Source organism: Grammomys surdaster, unplaced genomic scaffold (assembly GCF_004785775.1).
Source record: "Grammomys surdaster isolate TR1022 unplaced genomic scaffold, NIH_TR_1.0 239, whole genome shotgun sequence".
Lineage (NCBI taxonomy): Eukaryota > Metazoa > Chordata > Mammalia > Rodentia > Muridae > Grammomys > Grammomys surdaster.
This window is the reverse complement of record NW_021604684.1, coordinates 7423813-7437355: the sequence shown is the minus strand read 5'-3', so window position 1 is coordinate 7437355 and position 13543 is coordinate 7423813. Positions and strand designations below refer to the sequence as shown.

General features: G+C 36.6%; 1 protein-coding gene across 1 annotated transcript in view; it reads left to right on the top strand.

Annotated features, from left to right (window-relative positions):
- The window catches only part of Wdr7 (WD repeat domain 7), a 270408-nt gene that overhangs the window by 117339 nt on the left and 139526 nt on the right, over window positions 1–13543 (top strand). Inside the window, exon 19 of the mRNA XM_028774209.1 lies at window positions 3217–3330. Within this exon, the coding sequence (XP_028630042.1) occupies window positions 3217–3330 (114 nt within the window). The remainder of the gene's footprint in view (window positions 1–3216; window positions 3331–13543) is intronic.

Sequence of the window (13543 nt, the reverse complement as noted above, 5' to 3'; positions counted from 1 at the left end):
CTCTCTCTCTCTCTCTCTCTCTCTCTCTCTCTCTCTCTCTCTCTCTCTCTCACACACACACACACACACACACACACACACACACGAGAGAGAGAGAGAGAGAGAGAGAGAGAGAGAGAGAGAGAGAGAGAGAGAGAGAGGGAGCGCAAGGGAGAAGGAGAGGGAGAGGAGGGGAAGTTTGTATGAGAATAGCCATGAAATTAGAATGTGTCAGAGGGAGGAGGCTGGGGTAGAATTTATAGTCTTTCAGAAAGAGGCTTCAAGGTAGGGCCGTTGGTAGTAACAGTGATTCAAGTTTTATCTTTTCTTCCTAATACTAATTCTTGTAGTTGTCTTTTGGAATTTTTTACATGGGCAATTATTTTATCCTTGAATAGTATGCATAGTCCGTGTTCTTTGGAGAGACAGAGCCAGGATCAATAAGTGGGTGATGGATGGATGGATGAATAGGTAGGTAGGTGGATGAGGGGTGATTAACTAAGAGGAATTGGTTCATGCAATCAAATAGGCGAAGTCTCACAATAGGTGATGTGCAGGCAGAAGCTCTGGAAAAAATGTCAATGTTAGGGCTCTAAGTCTGAAAGCCCAGGCAGCTTAAGAGCTACCTGTACATGAACTCAGTCAAGTCAGCACCTAAAATGATCCCACACGGGAGCAGTTTGCATTGTTCTTTTCAAAGTGCATGTATTTCATCTTCTGTTTTGGTATTTGGTAGAGTTTTCTTATATTGTTAAGTAGGCAAGTATGGTCAGAGAGTAATCTTTGTGCATTCCTGATTGTAGAGTGAACAGGATTGGATTTCCTTCATTAAATATAAATGTCAGCTGCAGATTTTCCTAGACATCTTACAAGTTGAAGAAGTTCTCCTCAATTTCTGATTTTCTTATAGTTTCAAAAATTCATCTTTAAGGATATGTCAATTGTCAAATAATTACTATGATCTCTTGATTTTGTTTAGCTCACTCTTTGGTTTACACTGTCTAGCTTTTTAAACTGAGCCAGATTTGAATCCCCAAGGTAAATTCTTCTTACCCACATTATATAAACCTTTCCAAATATTGCACACTTACTTGTTTAATTTATCACCTAGTTTCCCTTCCTTCCTCCCTTATTATTATTATTACTATTTTATCATCATTATCATTATAATTATTGAGATAGGATCTCTAACTATGTAGCTTGACTGCTCTTGAACTTTCTATGTAGACCAGCCTCGCCTCCAACTCACAGAGATCCATCTGTTTCCTGAGAACTGGGACTAAAGGCATTCACTATTATGCCTAACCCCTATTTGTTAATATTTCATTAAGGATATTTCACATTCTATTCATGAGGTATATTAGTGTTTGGTTTTATTCCAAGTTTTATACCCCTTTTTTCTGAAACACATCCATCAAAGAACAATGTAAGATTTTGGTCTTTTGACCTCAGTTCCATTGAGATGTATGTGTTCGCTCTTTAAACTCTGCCTACAATCCTGAATGTCTTCAGTGGAATGAATGCCTTACGCAGCTCTGGAGCTCTGTGGAAGACTTGACAGCATTCACACTGTGTTGTGTGAGTCTGAGTCTTCATGGCTGTGCTGTGCTGTTCTGAAATACTGCCCTCCTTGTCCCAAGAACTCACTTTCTAAGCAAACGTTGTGATGAAATGATGTGGGATGTCGTCAGGTCAGAAGGTGGGGAACCTAGCAGCACTGTTACGCTGAGCACTTGGCCTCGCTGGTCAAGTAGGATGAATAGAAATGGGTTACTTATAAGCCACAACTTTCACTTTCATTGAATCTCTTAATTTCATAGGAAAGGAAAATGCTAGTGATCATCACCGTCCAGATTGGTTGTTTAAATATCTTTATTCCAGTTTCTCTGATTGTTTTCAGAATGCCTGACTGTTAGCAAAACAAAATGAGAATGAGACCTCAAAGGTTATATTTTAATTCACTTATATAAAAGATGATCTTTGATTTTTTTTAAATCATTTGAACAATGTGTCCTTTTAGGAATGTGTTTTTTTTTCTTTTTACCCCCTTCTCTTTGAGTTTATTTCTCAGGTAGATAGTGTTGATTAAGTAATTAATAATTTTATAATAAAGCTTTCCTTCATGCTAAAATTGATCTTTTGAACTCAACAATAAATATACTCTGTAGAGTGGTAACAGCATCATTTTCTGTTCACTGTGGACTATTTTCTGGTATTACTGCTGCCTTTTTCTTTCCCTTAGTTATTTACCTCCTTTGCTTCTTCCCTTCTTCCCCACCCTTTAAAGCATCTCTGATTAACTGATGCTACCACAATGGTATTCTGCTTTCCATAGTCAATCTTTAGGTCTGTGGTCACCTACGAATGGGTTCAGTTTAACCTAACTCACAGTGGTGAATAAGTTAAGGCCTCTTTCTCTCTGAGTGCCTTTGATAAACCTGGGAAACTGGAAGGCAATGTACCTTAGAAGAAAAGAAATCCCTCAGTATCTATAGCATTTAGTTTGAAAACATTTAGGTGGCTGCTCTTTAAGCAAATGTTAACACTACTTCTTTAAAAACTTGATGAGACATTTCTACTCCTATAGTAACCATGATGGACTGGTGATAATAATAGAAAACACTCTACAGTCTACTTTCCACTGCCAGCTTAGAAATAATACGGTAAATGCAGAGTAACACCAGAATATATCTTGAGAGAGACAAGGTTATGGAGGAAAAAGACACCAGTGTGAACTAGCAGAACGGACACTGTTCAGTATGATAATTATGTTCCTCACCTCTGAGTCTTCTATAGCAGGAAATGGTTTTCTTTGGAGGCAGTGTGTGTCTCCAAGTGCACTCCTCCTTCGTCCTCACCTGCCTGCCTTCCGCACATATGAACATATTAACACCTTTCACTTGGTTCTCACTTTATGTTTTTTTTGTCTGATTGCTGCATTAGTCTGTCTAAATCAGGTAACATAAGTGTAGCAAGTGTTGGTGAAAGAAACCAAATAAAAAAATAATTTACATCAACATTTTGTGTCTGATTTTCCTCGATGTTGATTAAAACTTAATACAGGATATACCTATGCAGCGTTCACCCTTATAATTAAACAGAGCAGAAGTGGGTACTTATTCTTTTATTTTTTATTATACATTGTCAAATGCTACCTTTTGAGTAAGTGAAAGCTTTACAGGTTTCTTCTGCCTCTTTCATTTTGTAAAGTAAATCTTGTCACTCTTACCTTTTTAGCTGGAGTCACGGCAGAAGCCATGCAGACTATGGCAGCTGCTCCAGATGCGTCAGGGCCAGAAGCCAAAGTCCAGGAAGAAGAGCATGACCTCGTGGATGATGACATCACTACTGGTAAGCCTGGGCAAAGTAATAGAATGTGTTGGAGCTCACATCAGTGTTTCAAACTGTCTTCTAAGTCATTTATTGGGGTTGTATCTTGTGAGGGAAGGAAGGCAGGAATCTCCAGGGTGGCACATGTCATTGTAACAGTGAGCCTGTGAGCAGGACATTTCCTTTTTTGGAAGTCTTCTAATTGTAAAATTAGGATCTCTACTAAAACTTTGAACATGTAGAAGAATATACATGTCCATTAGGCTGTGAAAGGCTCTGCAATTATAAGGTCGAATTCAAGAATAATTATGCTATGGTGACAATTTATGTAGTATAGGCTACAGAAGAAATGCCACGTAGATTCTTTACACTGAAAATTAAGCAGTGAATGCTGCTTTTCTAAAGTTATCGACTTTGAGTGGCGATCAGAGACTCTTCCCTGTGTTGCCTATCATGGAACCAGAGTTCACAGATGACATATTTATCCTGTCTTTGAACCATTTTGACTAATTTTATTTGCAGAATCTCTACATTCATTGTGCTCAATATCTTTGAATGTACTGATAAAAACAGACTGGATAGTTTTATTGAAATTAAAGTGTTTTTTTGTTTGTTTTTGTTTTTTGTTTTGGTTGGTTGTTTGTATTCAGATGGATAAAAGTATTTGAAAATGTTTCTAAAATCTCTAATTATTATTAAAAGTGAATAATAAAACCAAAAAAAAATGATCAGAAAATAAGAGTAAATTTTTTGACAAAAAAAAAATTGAAAGTAGAACGGTCTTTCTTTCATAGCAATATGTAGCAAGTCTATTACTATTTCCACCTAAATGCCTTTAGCTGGGAGGAAGCTGAGAGAGCCCAGTGTTTTCCTTCGATAATTGAAAAGCTTATGCTTTAGAGCTGTGCCCTTAGGCAGTAACTGTGAATAAGTTTTGCCTAAAGAGGAGAACAACAGATTTTCCAATGAGATGAAATGATGGTACTTCCTTGTTACTTTTGAATACAAATTTTTATTCTTTGAAATTAGAATTGTAACCATTTCCCCCTTTGTTTTCTTCCCTCCAATGTCTCCCACTTGTCCCCTTTCAAATTCCTGGCTTCTTCTCTGTTACATATATACATGCATACACACACCTATGCATATATGTGGGAATATATGAATATATATTCCTAAATATACAATTAGAACCTGCTTAGTCTATAATGTTACTTATACATGTATAATTCTGGGTAACATATATATTTGGGATTGGATTACCAACTGTTTTTAACATGTAAGTCTTCTGGTGAGAACATCATCTGATTTAAATATAAATGCTGTTAGGAACCTCCAATTTTTCAGAAATCATTTAACAATACAGTTCATTTCAACAGCAGCCAAAGAAAAGCATTCATCTGCAGATGCTTTTTAAGTAAGAAGATACTTTTTAGCTTCTTTTTATTGCTTTTTAAAAACAGTGCTATGGATATGTTCTATCTTAAGTTAGAAAGCTAAAGACCTTCATTGTAAAAAGTTCTTTAATTTCGGTCAAAGGAGAACTTTACAGTAGTAAAACATATCAGTGAATATTCTTGAATAAAGATCATAGTGATCAAATAAATTTTAAGAAATTAATTAAAAATTTAAATAACCCAGTTATAAACTCATGAGGTTGTATCAAAGCTTCTGACTATATTCTTACAAGTGTAATGTAGTTTTTAATGTAAGTCTCATTTGGAGAATTAATCTGTGCTGCCCACCATGTATTTTAATCTGTTTAATTTGGATAAACATGTGTGACAAATGGCATTTGTCAGTTGATTTATTTATTTCATACCATGGGTACTAGAAGCAAGATTGTTCAATATCCAAAGACTTTAAATAACCAAAAATGCCTTCGTTAACATGTTGTCAGATCAGCAAGCATGCTACCGTCTGTTGATCGTTCAGGTTGCCTTTAGACTGTGTGACTTGATTAAGCTGTGTTATAGATTTTTGTGACAGTTTAGAAGAAAACCATATTTCTTTTTATTGACTGGAATCCTATATAAATTGCATTATGAAAAATATGGTAGATGCGTCGAGAAAAACCCGTTTTGAGCACAGTCTTATTTTGGGATGAGCAGCATTGTCTAGTCCCAGTACTGCAAGACAAAGGCTCTCCAATAGCTGTGAAATAAAGCTCAATTAATGTCTTTTCTTATTTTAAAGGAATCACTAATAATACCTTTTCATAAAATACCTAGAAATTATGTCATGACATAATTGGATGTAGTTAGGTTAATGTGGGTAGCTATTTAATTTTATTTTTGTTGTATGTATCTGAGAGTTATTCTTATAAGTAATTTGACCATTTATCAGTTGAAATGCAAAATATAATTTCCTATTTTGCTAAAAGCAGGACATTTATCTCTGAAATGATCATTTTGGCTGAGAATGAATGAGGTATGGGTGTTGTTTTAGGACAGTTAAAGCCGAACCTACTGGCTGTTGTTAGTGTTTGCCTCACAGACGTGAGGAAGCACAGGGAAAGCCTCCTAAGTGTGGGCTATGATCAATGGAACTAATTAAGTGTATTTGAAATGAAGAGTACTTAATTGGAAGAGAACAGCTGGAAAAACTGGGAGAAAAAAATCGTCTTGGTGCAGACGATTTCAGCCTTTGCCATGTCATTTAAACAATATGCTGCTGCTATTCTGTCTTTTTCTTTAAAGCCAGTTCCCATTGATCAGCACTGCAGAGCCATGCCTGTGTGCTTGTGAGGACACTCAGATTTACTTACCACTCTGTCTTAACGGTCGGTCGGCATATTCTTAACTATGTGGTTTAAATTACATACCACATTGATGTTGGTGGATCAACATTTTTATGCACAAATATTAATGCTTATTTTTACATGAATTTTATATAGCATACATGGGAAATGTTCTTTCTTGATGAAGTTGCCTCAGGGATACGAATACTCTATATATTGAAGATCTTTTGTTTTAACCAATAATATTATTAAGGTTATGTCAAGATTATTTACATCTTCTAGATCCAAAGAATATTGTCCTATACAGTGTGTTTGCTTTTATCTATATACTTCCCTTAGCATTATAACCTATGTAGATATATAATGTAGTTTGTATTGTAAATAATGTTTGGCTTGCATTGTGGTTTTCTTTTACTAATTTGTTATTCATGTGAGCTTTGCTCCTGTTGGTCAGAGAGGGCCTTCTTTTCTTGGTGTCGTCCATCCTCTCTGGCTCATGTACTCTTTCCATCTCCTCCTCCATGAGACTGCCTGAGCTCTGGGGAGGGATTTGATGGAGACATTCCATTTATGGTTGAGTGTTCCAAGGTCTCTCACTTTTTATAATGTTTGGCTGTGGGTCTCTGTATTTTTTGCATCTGCTGCAGGAGGAAGCTTCTCTGATAGGTAGCTGAGCAAGACCCTGATCTATGAATATAGCAGAATATAATTTTATCACTATCTTTTTTCTTTTTTCTTTAAAGACTAGTATTATGGTTTTATATGACATAATTCTACTATTAGGGGAAAGAAAGCTCATTAAAAACTGACCTCCATCGAAAAAAAATTTAAATGAAGCAGGATGGATTCTTAAGTAGGCATTCTGTGTGACTAACTTTTCTTTTATATAGTTATCTTCATGATACAAAAAATAGCATCCTGGTTGAGGTTGAAGTGATAAATCTTCCAAATGTTACCATTTACACAGCTTTTTAAAATTTCAAACTAAAAAGGAATTTTAGAAGGACTTTACTCATAGCTCTCTAAGAAAATCACTGTATTAGTCTCTAATGTCTTATCTCTTACTTAATATAATAAGGACAAACTGAACATCTCATAGTGAAAGGAGTCAAAGGTCACCAGCATTCTCAGGTGAAGCTAGAGCTGTGACACAGTAGTTGGCAGATGTAGCCACTCAAAATCAAAACTGGCGTATGAGTCGAATGAGCTGGTTCACTCAGGGACTAATACGTGTCCTCCCACTTCTGATGCACAGTTCCTCCGTAAATGCTTTCTAGTGCTGTGAATTCAGTGCTGCAGGAACCTGGGTGTGCCACCTCTCCATCTCAGTTGCATTTGGAAAAATATGTGTGTGTGTGTGTGTGTGTGTGTGTGTGTGTGTGTGTGTGTGTGTAAGGCCCAGTTATTTACTTATGTTACTTAAGTTTATATATCTGGGAGGGAACCCATTTTTTTTTTTATAGATTTACGTAGGTTTCAACTTTCATTTCTTTTTAAATTATAGAATCAAAGTACTTTCTCTAGGTATGACAGAGTTTTCTCTTTTTTTAAATAATCAGTCATCAATTTATGACAGACATTGATGCTCGGTGTTGACTGGGATAAAGAGTCTCTTATTTTGATTCCACAGAAACATTTGGTCATGAGTAAAGTAGTATCTCTATCTATTTTTACTTTGAATAGTATAAGGCAGTCTCATTAAGTTTGTGTGTGTGCTTTGTGTGTGTGTGTGTGTGTGTAGTGTTCTTTAGAACAAGTCATAGAAAAACTAGGTAGCAATACATTCCTTCATGGAACTTACATTTTAGTGGGGCACAACAGACAATAAAAATAATAATTAAATATACAATGTGTAACATGAGATTTGCTACAAAAAAAAAGGTATAGGGCAGTTAGGGTAAATAAAAAGTGCTAAGTTCTTTTACGTATCAAGAATTGTATGCCTGACTCTTATAAAAATTATTTTGCAATAGATACTAGTATTGTTCATATGCATAAATGGGGAGACGAGCTTGCAAACAGAGCAGGTTTGGTTTGGTCTTGTGCTTGAGAGCTAATAGTCCTAGAATCTAACATGAGCACCACATGACTGAGAATTAGTAACCTACTTTGTCTCACATTCTCAGTGAATAATTGATTTAGGAAGATCTCCCTCCCTCCCTCCCTCCCTCCCCCCCTCGCTCGCTCTCTCTCTCTCTCTCTCTCTCTCTCTCTCTCTCTCTCTCTCTCTCTCTCTCAATGATACCACAGACTAGCTGTATGCTTATGCTATCAGATGAGCAGTATGGTACATATCTTGTCTCACTGCATAACATTAAGGGAGGCTAACACGGGCTGGTTATGTAGCTTGGTGGGAGAGTTCTTACCCAGCACGCTTAAAGCTTCGGGTCTATCCTCCAGCACCAGAAGAAAATTAAAGTTAGGCCAAAGTACTGTATCTTTTGGGAAAAGAAAAAAAAGTCACTTATTTCTTCTTTAAAAATTCCAGCATTATTTAGAACCATTCTTATAAGATTGCAAATAGAAACATGTTTTTGTTGCCACAGCCTTTTTTATTACATACGTGTTAAAAAGAAAGCGCATTGTTCTGCCTCGTTTTCTGAAGTCATCACTATAAAACTGACACCTTAACAAATATTCATGTATTAAAGTCTCAACATGTCTGTTAAGATAAAGCTGAAAAGAATGTCTAGTCTGAGACTAAATATTGATTTGCTCATTTTACTACTTACTAAAGGGCCCATTCATAACATATTCCTACATTTTTTTTCTGACTAAAAGATGGGAAATTTGCCATGTTAAAGTCCAGATAAGCTGCATTGTGGAGAAAAAGAGGAACATTAGTTATTCAGTGATCAACATTGCTTTCCTCACACCAAAAGAGACTCTGTAATTAGCAGGAGTTATACCTGTGCCTTTGTCATTTTTAACTTATAATTGACAGTGTAAGAAGGAGCGTAAGGAGTACCAGATCTATGGAACTCTTTTAAAACACTCTCTGCTCTTTAATTTCTTGAATTAATTTTGCTCAGTAATTTTTTCCTTTTACTTTAGAGCTTATAGTATAATTATGTCATTTCCTTCTTCTCTTTTCTCCCTCTAAACTCTACCATACTCCCTTTGTTCTCTTCTTTCAAATTGATGGTCTCCTTTTTATTGTCATTTATTAGAGGTATATATGTGTATGCTATACATATGTATTCCTAAGTATAGGCTGCTCATCTGTATACGGTTACTTGGATGTGTGTTTTCAAGGCTGATCATTTGGTATTGGCTAGTTAGTGCCCTGGAAAGGACTATTCCTCCCACTTTGAGCATTCCTTAGTTGCCTGTGGTACTTTTTGCAGTGTTGAGGACGCATGGACTACCTACTGTACCCTCATCCACTTTGGCATGTTTATTGGTATTATCCTTGTTCATCTAATGTTTAGGCAGTCCTGTTGGTGAGGCCTTATAGGTGTAGCTTCTGCTGTTACTAGGAAACACAATCTCAGAACAAACTCCATATTCTTATCAGTCTTTCTACCACATTTCCTAAGACTTAGGTCAGGGAGTATTTTGTAGATGTATATCCATTGAGACTCGGTTCCCCATCGCTGCATTTTGGTTGGTTGTGGTTTTCTGGAATACTCTCTTTGTGGCAAAGACAAGCTTCTTTGATGAGAAGTGAGTCATAAATCACTAAATTGCCATAAACTGCCGTTATCCATTCTTTTCACTTTAGACTGTTACTATGAAGTATAGCATGTTCCGACTCTTGTGCAGATTATTGAAGCTTAGTTCTTCACCATGAAGTTTTTGAAAACAGATACTAACAAAAGCTGGGACATTATAGTTTTCTGAGTAGAACATTTGATTACAAATCATTTTCCTTTTTATGCTTTACTTTTTAATTTGAGTAAGAGAATATAAATTAGAATATTTATATTTTAATGTTCGATGTTTGCCTTCAGTTGTGTATTAGTGGATAAACACAGTATTTTTAAACATGATATTTGACAATTTCTGATAAGACACATAGCATCTCATATGCTGTTATGTGAAGTCAGCATTACTTTTCTCACATATCCCTGTTTAGAACTTTATTTTTTTGTTTTAGCTACCAGCAGCATGACAGTGGTGCTCACATCTGCATCGGCAGCCTCCGAGATGCCTTGTCTGAGCACTAGGATCCTGTGTCTTCTTCTTACCGGCACATCCCATAGATACTTAATCCAAGCCTAGTACCTAAAGCCTTATCCAAAACAAGCTGCTTGCTCTTTCTTCCCGAAGCTTATTTTTCTTTCTATTTATATTCACTTGAAGGCGTCATTATTAGCATAATTAGTTACGTCCAACAGTACCCGCCCATAGTTGGTACTAATTTTTATAAACTGTTTGCCTAATTGTCTCATTTCCTAGAAATATCCTAGGGATAGATGCTTTTTTTAAAAAAAATTATTTGTATTGTTCTGTTCTATAGCTGCTTCCCGACTTCATCTCTTGCCCACATCCACCTCAGGTCTGTCTTACTTGGAAAGAGTCAGTGTCTTGTGCATGACTTGTCACTCTTGTTAATTGCTAGTAAGTGCTGCCCACTGGGGATAACAGATATTCCAACGACTTTCCTGAAATATGTAGAGCCCTTCAAGGAGTCCACTTATCTCCAGAGTCATCAGGTACTACAGTACTTAACTTAGTTCCCCAAGAGTAACCATAGTTCACTCTTTGCAGGAGTCCCTCTGCCTCAGCTCTCTCATAAAGGGGTAATGTGATTCCTTTCAAATTCCCTTCAAATCCTGCCTACCTCCTGGCCATCTTTGTGAGTCCTTTGGGGTCTGCTTCACAGGCTTTCCCACTGTTGTCTGTACTTGCAGAGTAATATTATGGACTTTTATGTTTAAGCATTTCACTTGCCTCTGAGAGTCAGTCCCTGCTACCTGATTTTTAAGGTGTTTGTATTTCTAGCATGAGTCAATACGTGGATATGTGACACCTCCTTGATCAATTGCTTAGTAACTAAATAATTGAATTAATGAACCTGGAGTTTTCCTTTATTTGAAGTAGCACTCATCACATACTATATGTTTTGTAAATGTATAGATTCATATACATTTACTCTAGTCTTACTTTTCTTATGTGATACATGCATCTTTTATCTACCTCCCTCACCCCCTTTATCTTAATTGTTATTTAATGACTCAAAATGTATTTGTAACAAACTGGTGAGGGATTTTTGGCTATTTCCTGACAACTTTTCTGTGTTGTAAAGGAAGAGATTGGGGACAGATATAAAATGATAGCTAGCTATATGGAACTAATCACAGTTGATTTGATTTTCATTAAAAAGTATGTCTTCTCTTGGAAAAGATGTTTGCAAAAATAGGGATAGCATGAGACATGCAGGGTTTTATTGGGGGAAACAAAAGGACAGGAAAAGATACCTGAAGACTGTGTCGATTGTAACTGAAATCCTGACGTGTGTGGGAGGTTGAGCAGCTGTTGTGGGTTCTCAGGCAGAAAGAAGCCTGTTTCTAAGTGCCCTCTTGCCAATGTGGTCTGCAGAGAGCTTTCAGGTTTATAGTCAGTGGAGATGAGTTTCCTTCATGACAGGCTGTGTGTTTGTGTTTGGTGGCTGCCTCTTCTCCTCCACTCTGTGCATTCCCAGACTTTGCATGGTAACTGCTACATGACCATCAGATGTGGCCTTGTCAAGGGAATGAAGTCTCTTGTTATTTTCTTGGAGCCAGAGGTTAGCAGGATAGTCATATGTAATCTGAGGACTGGAGGCCTACTGCAGAAGAAGCCAGGTGGTTTGTGTAGAGAGAAGAGGTGTGGAAGTGGGCTTCTCCAGGAAGCATGCAGATTTTACAGGAAATCTGATAAATATATGACCCTCAGGAGGAGATATCAAGGTATATCTGTGTATAAGTATGTAACTTACGAACACTAAGAAAGCTTGCTTTCTACTGGTTGCTGTAGGCTGCACTCAACACATGCAGATGTTCGGGTTTATTTGTCTGAAAGACTAGCCCGAGAGTGCTTCTTTGAGAAAAGTATAGAATATATGAAGGTGGGCCAGGATAAATGATGCCATTAAATGACATTTAAATGTTTAATTTCTCAGTGAACAAATTTTAGGCTATTATAAATGAATAATCTACTTAATATTGATATATTTTTCCAAGAATATATTTGTATATTTAAGTGAATTAAATATCACAAAGCATCAATTATTTTAAACAACAGTTGCCTTGGCACCAGATTTGTCTTAATGATATTTTGTAAACAGACCCAACCTTATTCTGATAAGCACTGTTATTTTCTTTAAGTGTACATACACATACAGGATGTTTGTATGTAATACTTGGAAAAGGTTTTGCTCTGGTTTATACGTAATTAATATAATGTTAGGAACCTCATATACACCAATACATGCAATAACTGGGATTTAATAACAGCACAGCAGACTTGACTCTCGTAATTTCTAACATAACATGTATCAGACTGTGGTCTAGGCTCTTCACCAACCTTATTAACAACCCACGTGACACATCTTCATTACCACATCATTTGACAAAAAAAGAAAAGGGTTAGAGGCTCTCTGATGGACAACGGTGAAATGAGGGGTTGGTTTTGTTTTTTTTTTTGTTTTTTTGAGACAGGGTTTCTCTGTGTAGCCCTGGCTGTCCTGGAACTCACTCTGTAGACCAGGCTGGCCTCGAACTCAGAAATCCGCCTGTCTCTGCCTCCCAAGGGCTGGGATTAAAGGTGTGTGCCACCACTGCCCTGAAAAATGAGGGTTTTAATAGAGTGCTTGCCTCTAGATTGTAGACTTTTGATTGGAAAGAATTTGCCTGAAACTAGAATTTTCATTTTAATGTATCTTAGTCTACCTTTTTATATAGCATGGGGAATGTTTTAAAATTTTAAAAAGACTTCCTGTTTATTAAACACAGATTCAATACAGGAAATAATTTTGTATAAATATGACACTATACAAATATGCACACCAAATATAAGCATGATTGACTTGTACATTTAATTGCATATAAACCTTTTGTTGAGCTTGTGAAACCACAGAAATTGTTAATTGGATAAGATTGTAGGAGCAATATTTAAAGGGGAGAAGACTCTTTCCCTGTGAGTGAATAACCTTCAAGGTGAACTTAAGTTTGGTCCTTTGCGAGCTGTGTAATGACGTCTCAGAGAAGGATTTGCACTGCATCAAGGTACACTATTGTATATCTGAATGTTAGGTGAAGCACCCTGTAATTGATATCAAACCCATATGACCAAAAGTCATAATTCACAAAAGGAATGACAACAATGTCTCATAACTCACAGACTTCATGTCACAATCGTGAGTAATACTTCTCCAGCACAAGCCATGTTAAAGGGGAGAAGGGGGATTTCAAATGGAGCTTGGTTTTGAACAGTCTTCCCTGGTACCCGGTAGTTACTCTGACTACAGGAGAAGGTCATGGAATTTGCTAGCCCTGTTGAATCATGATTTTT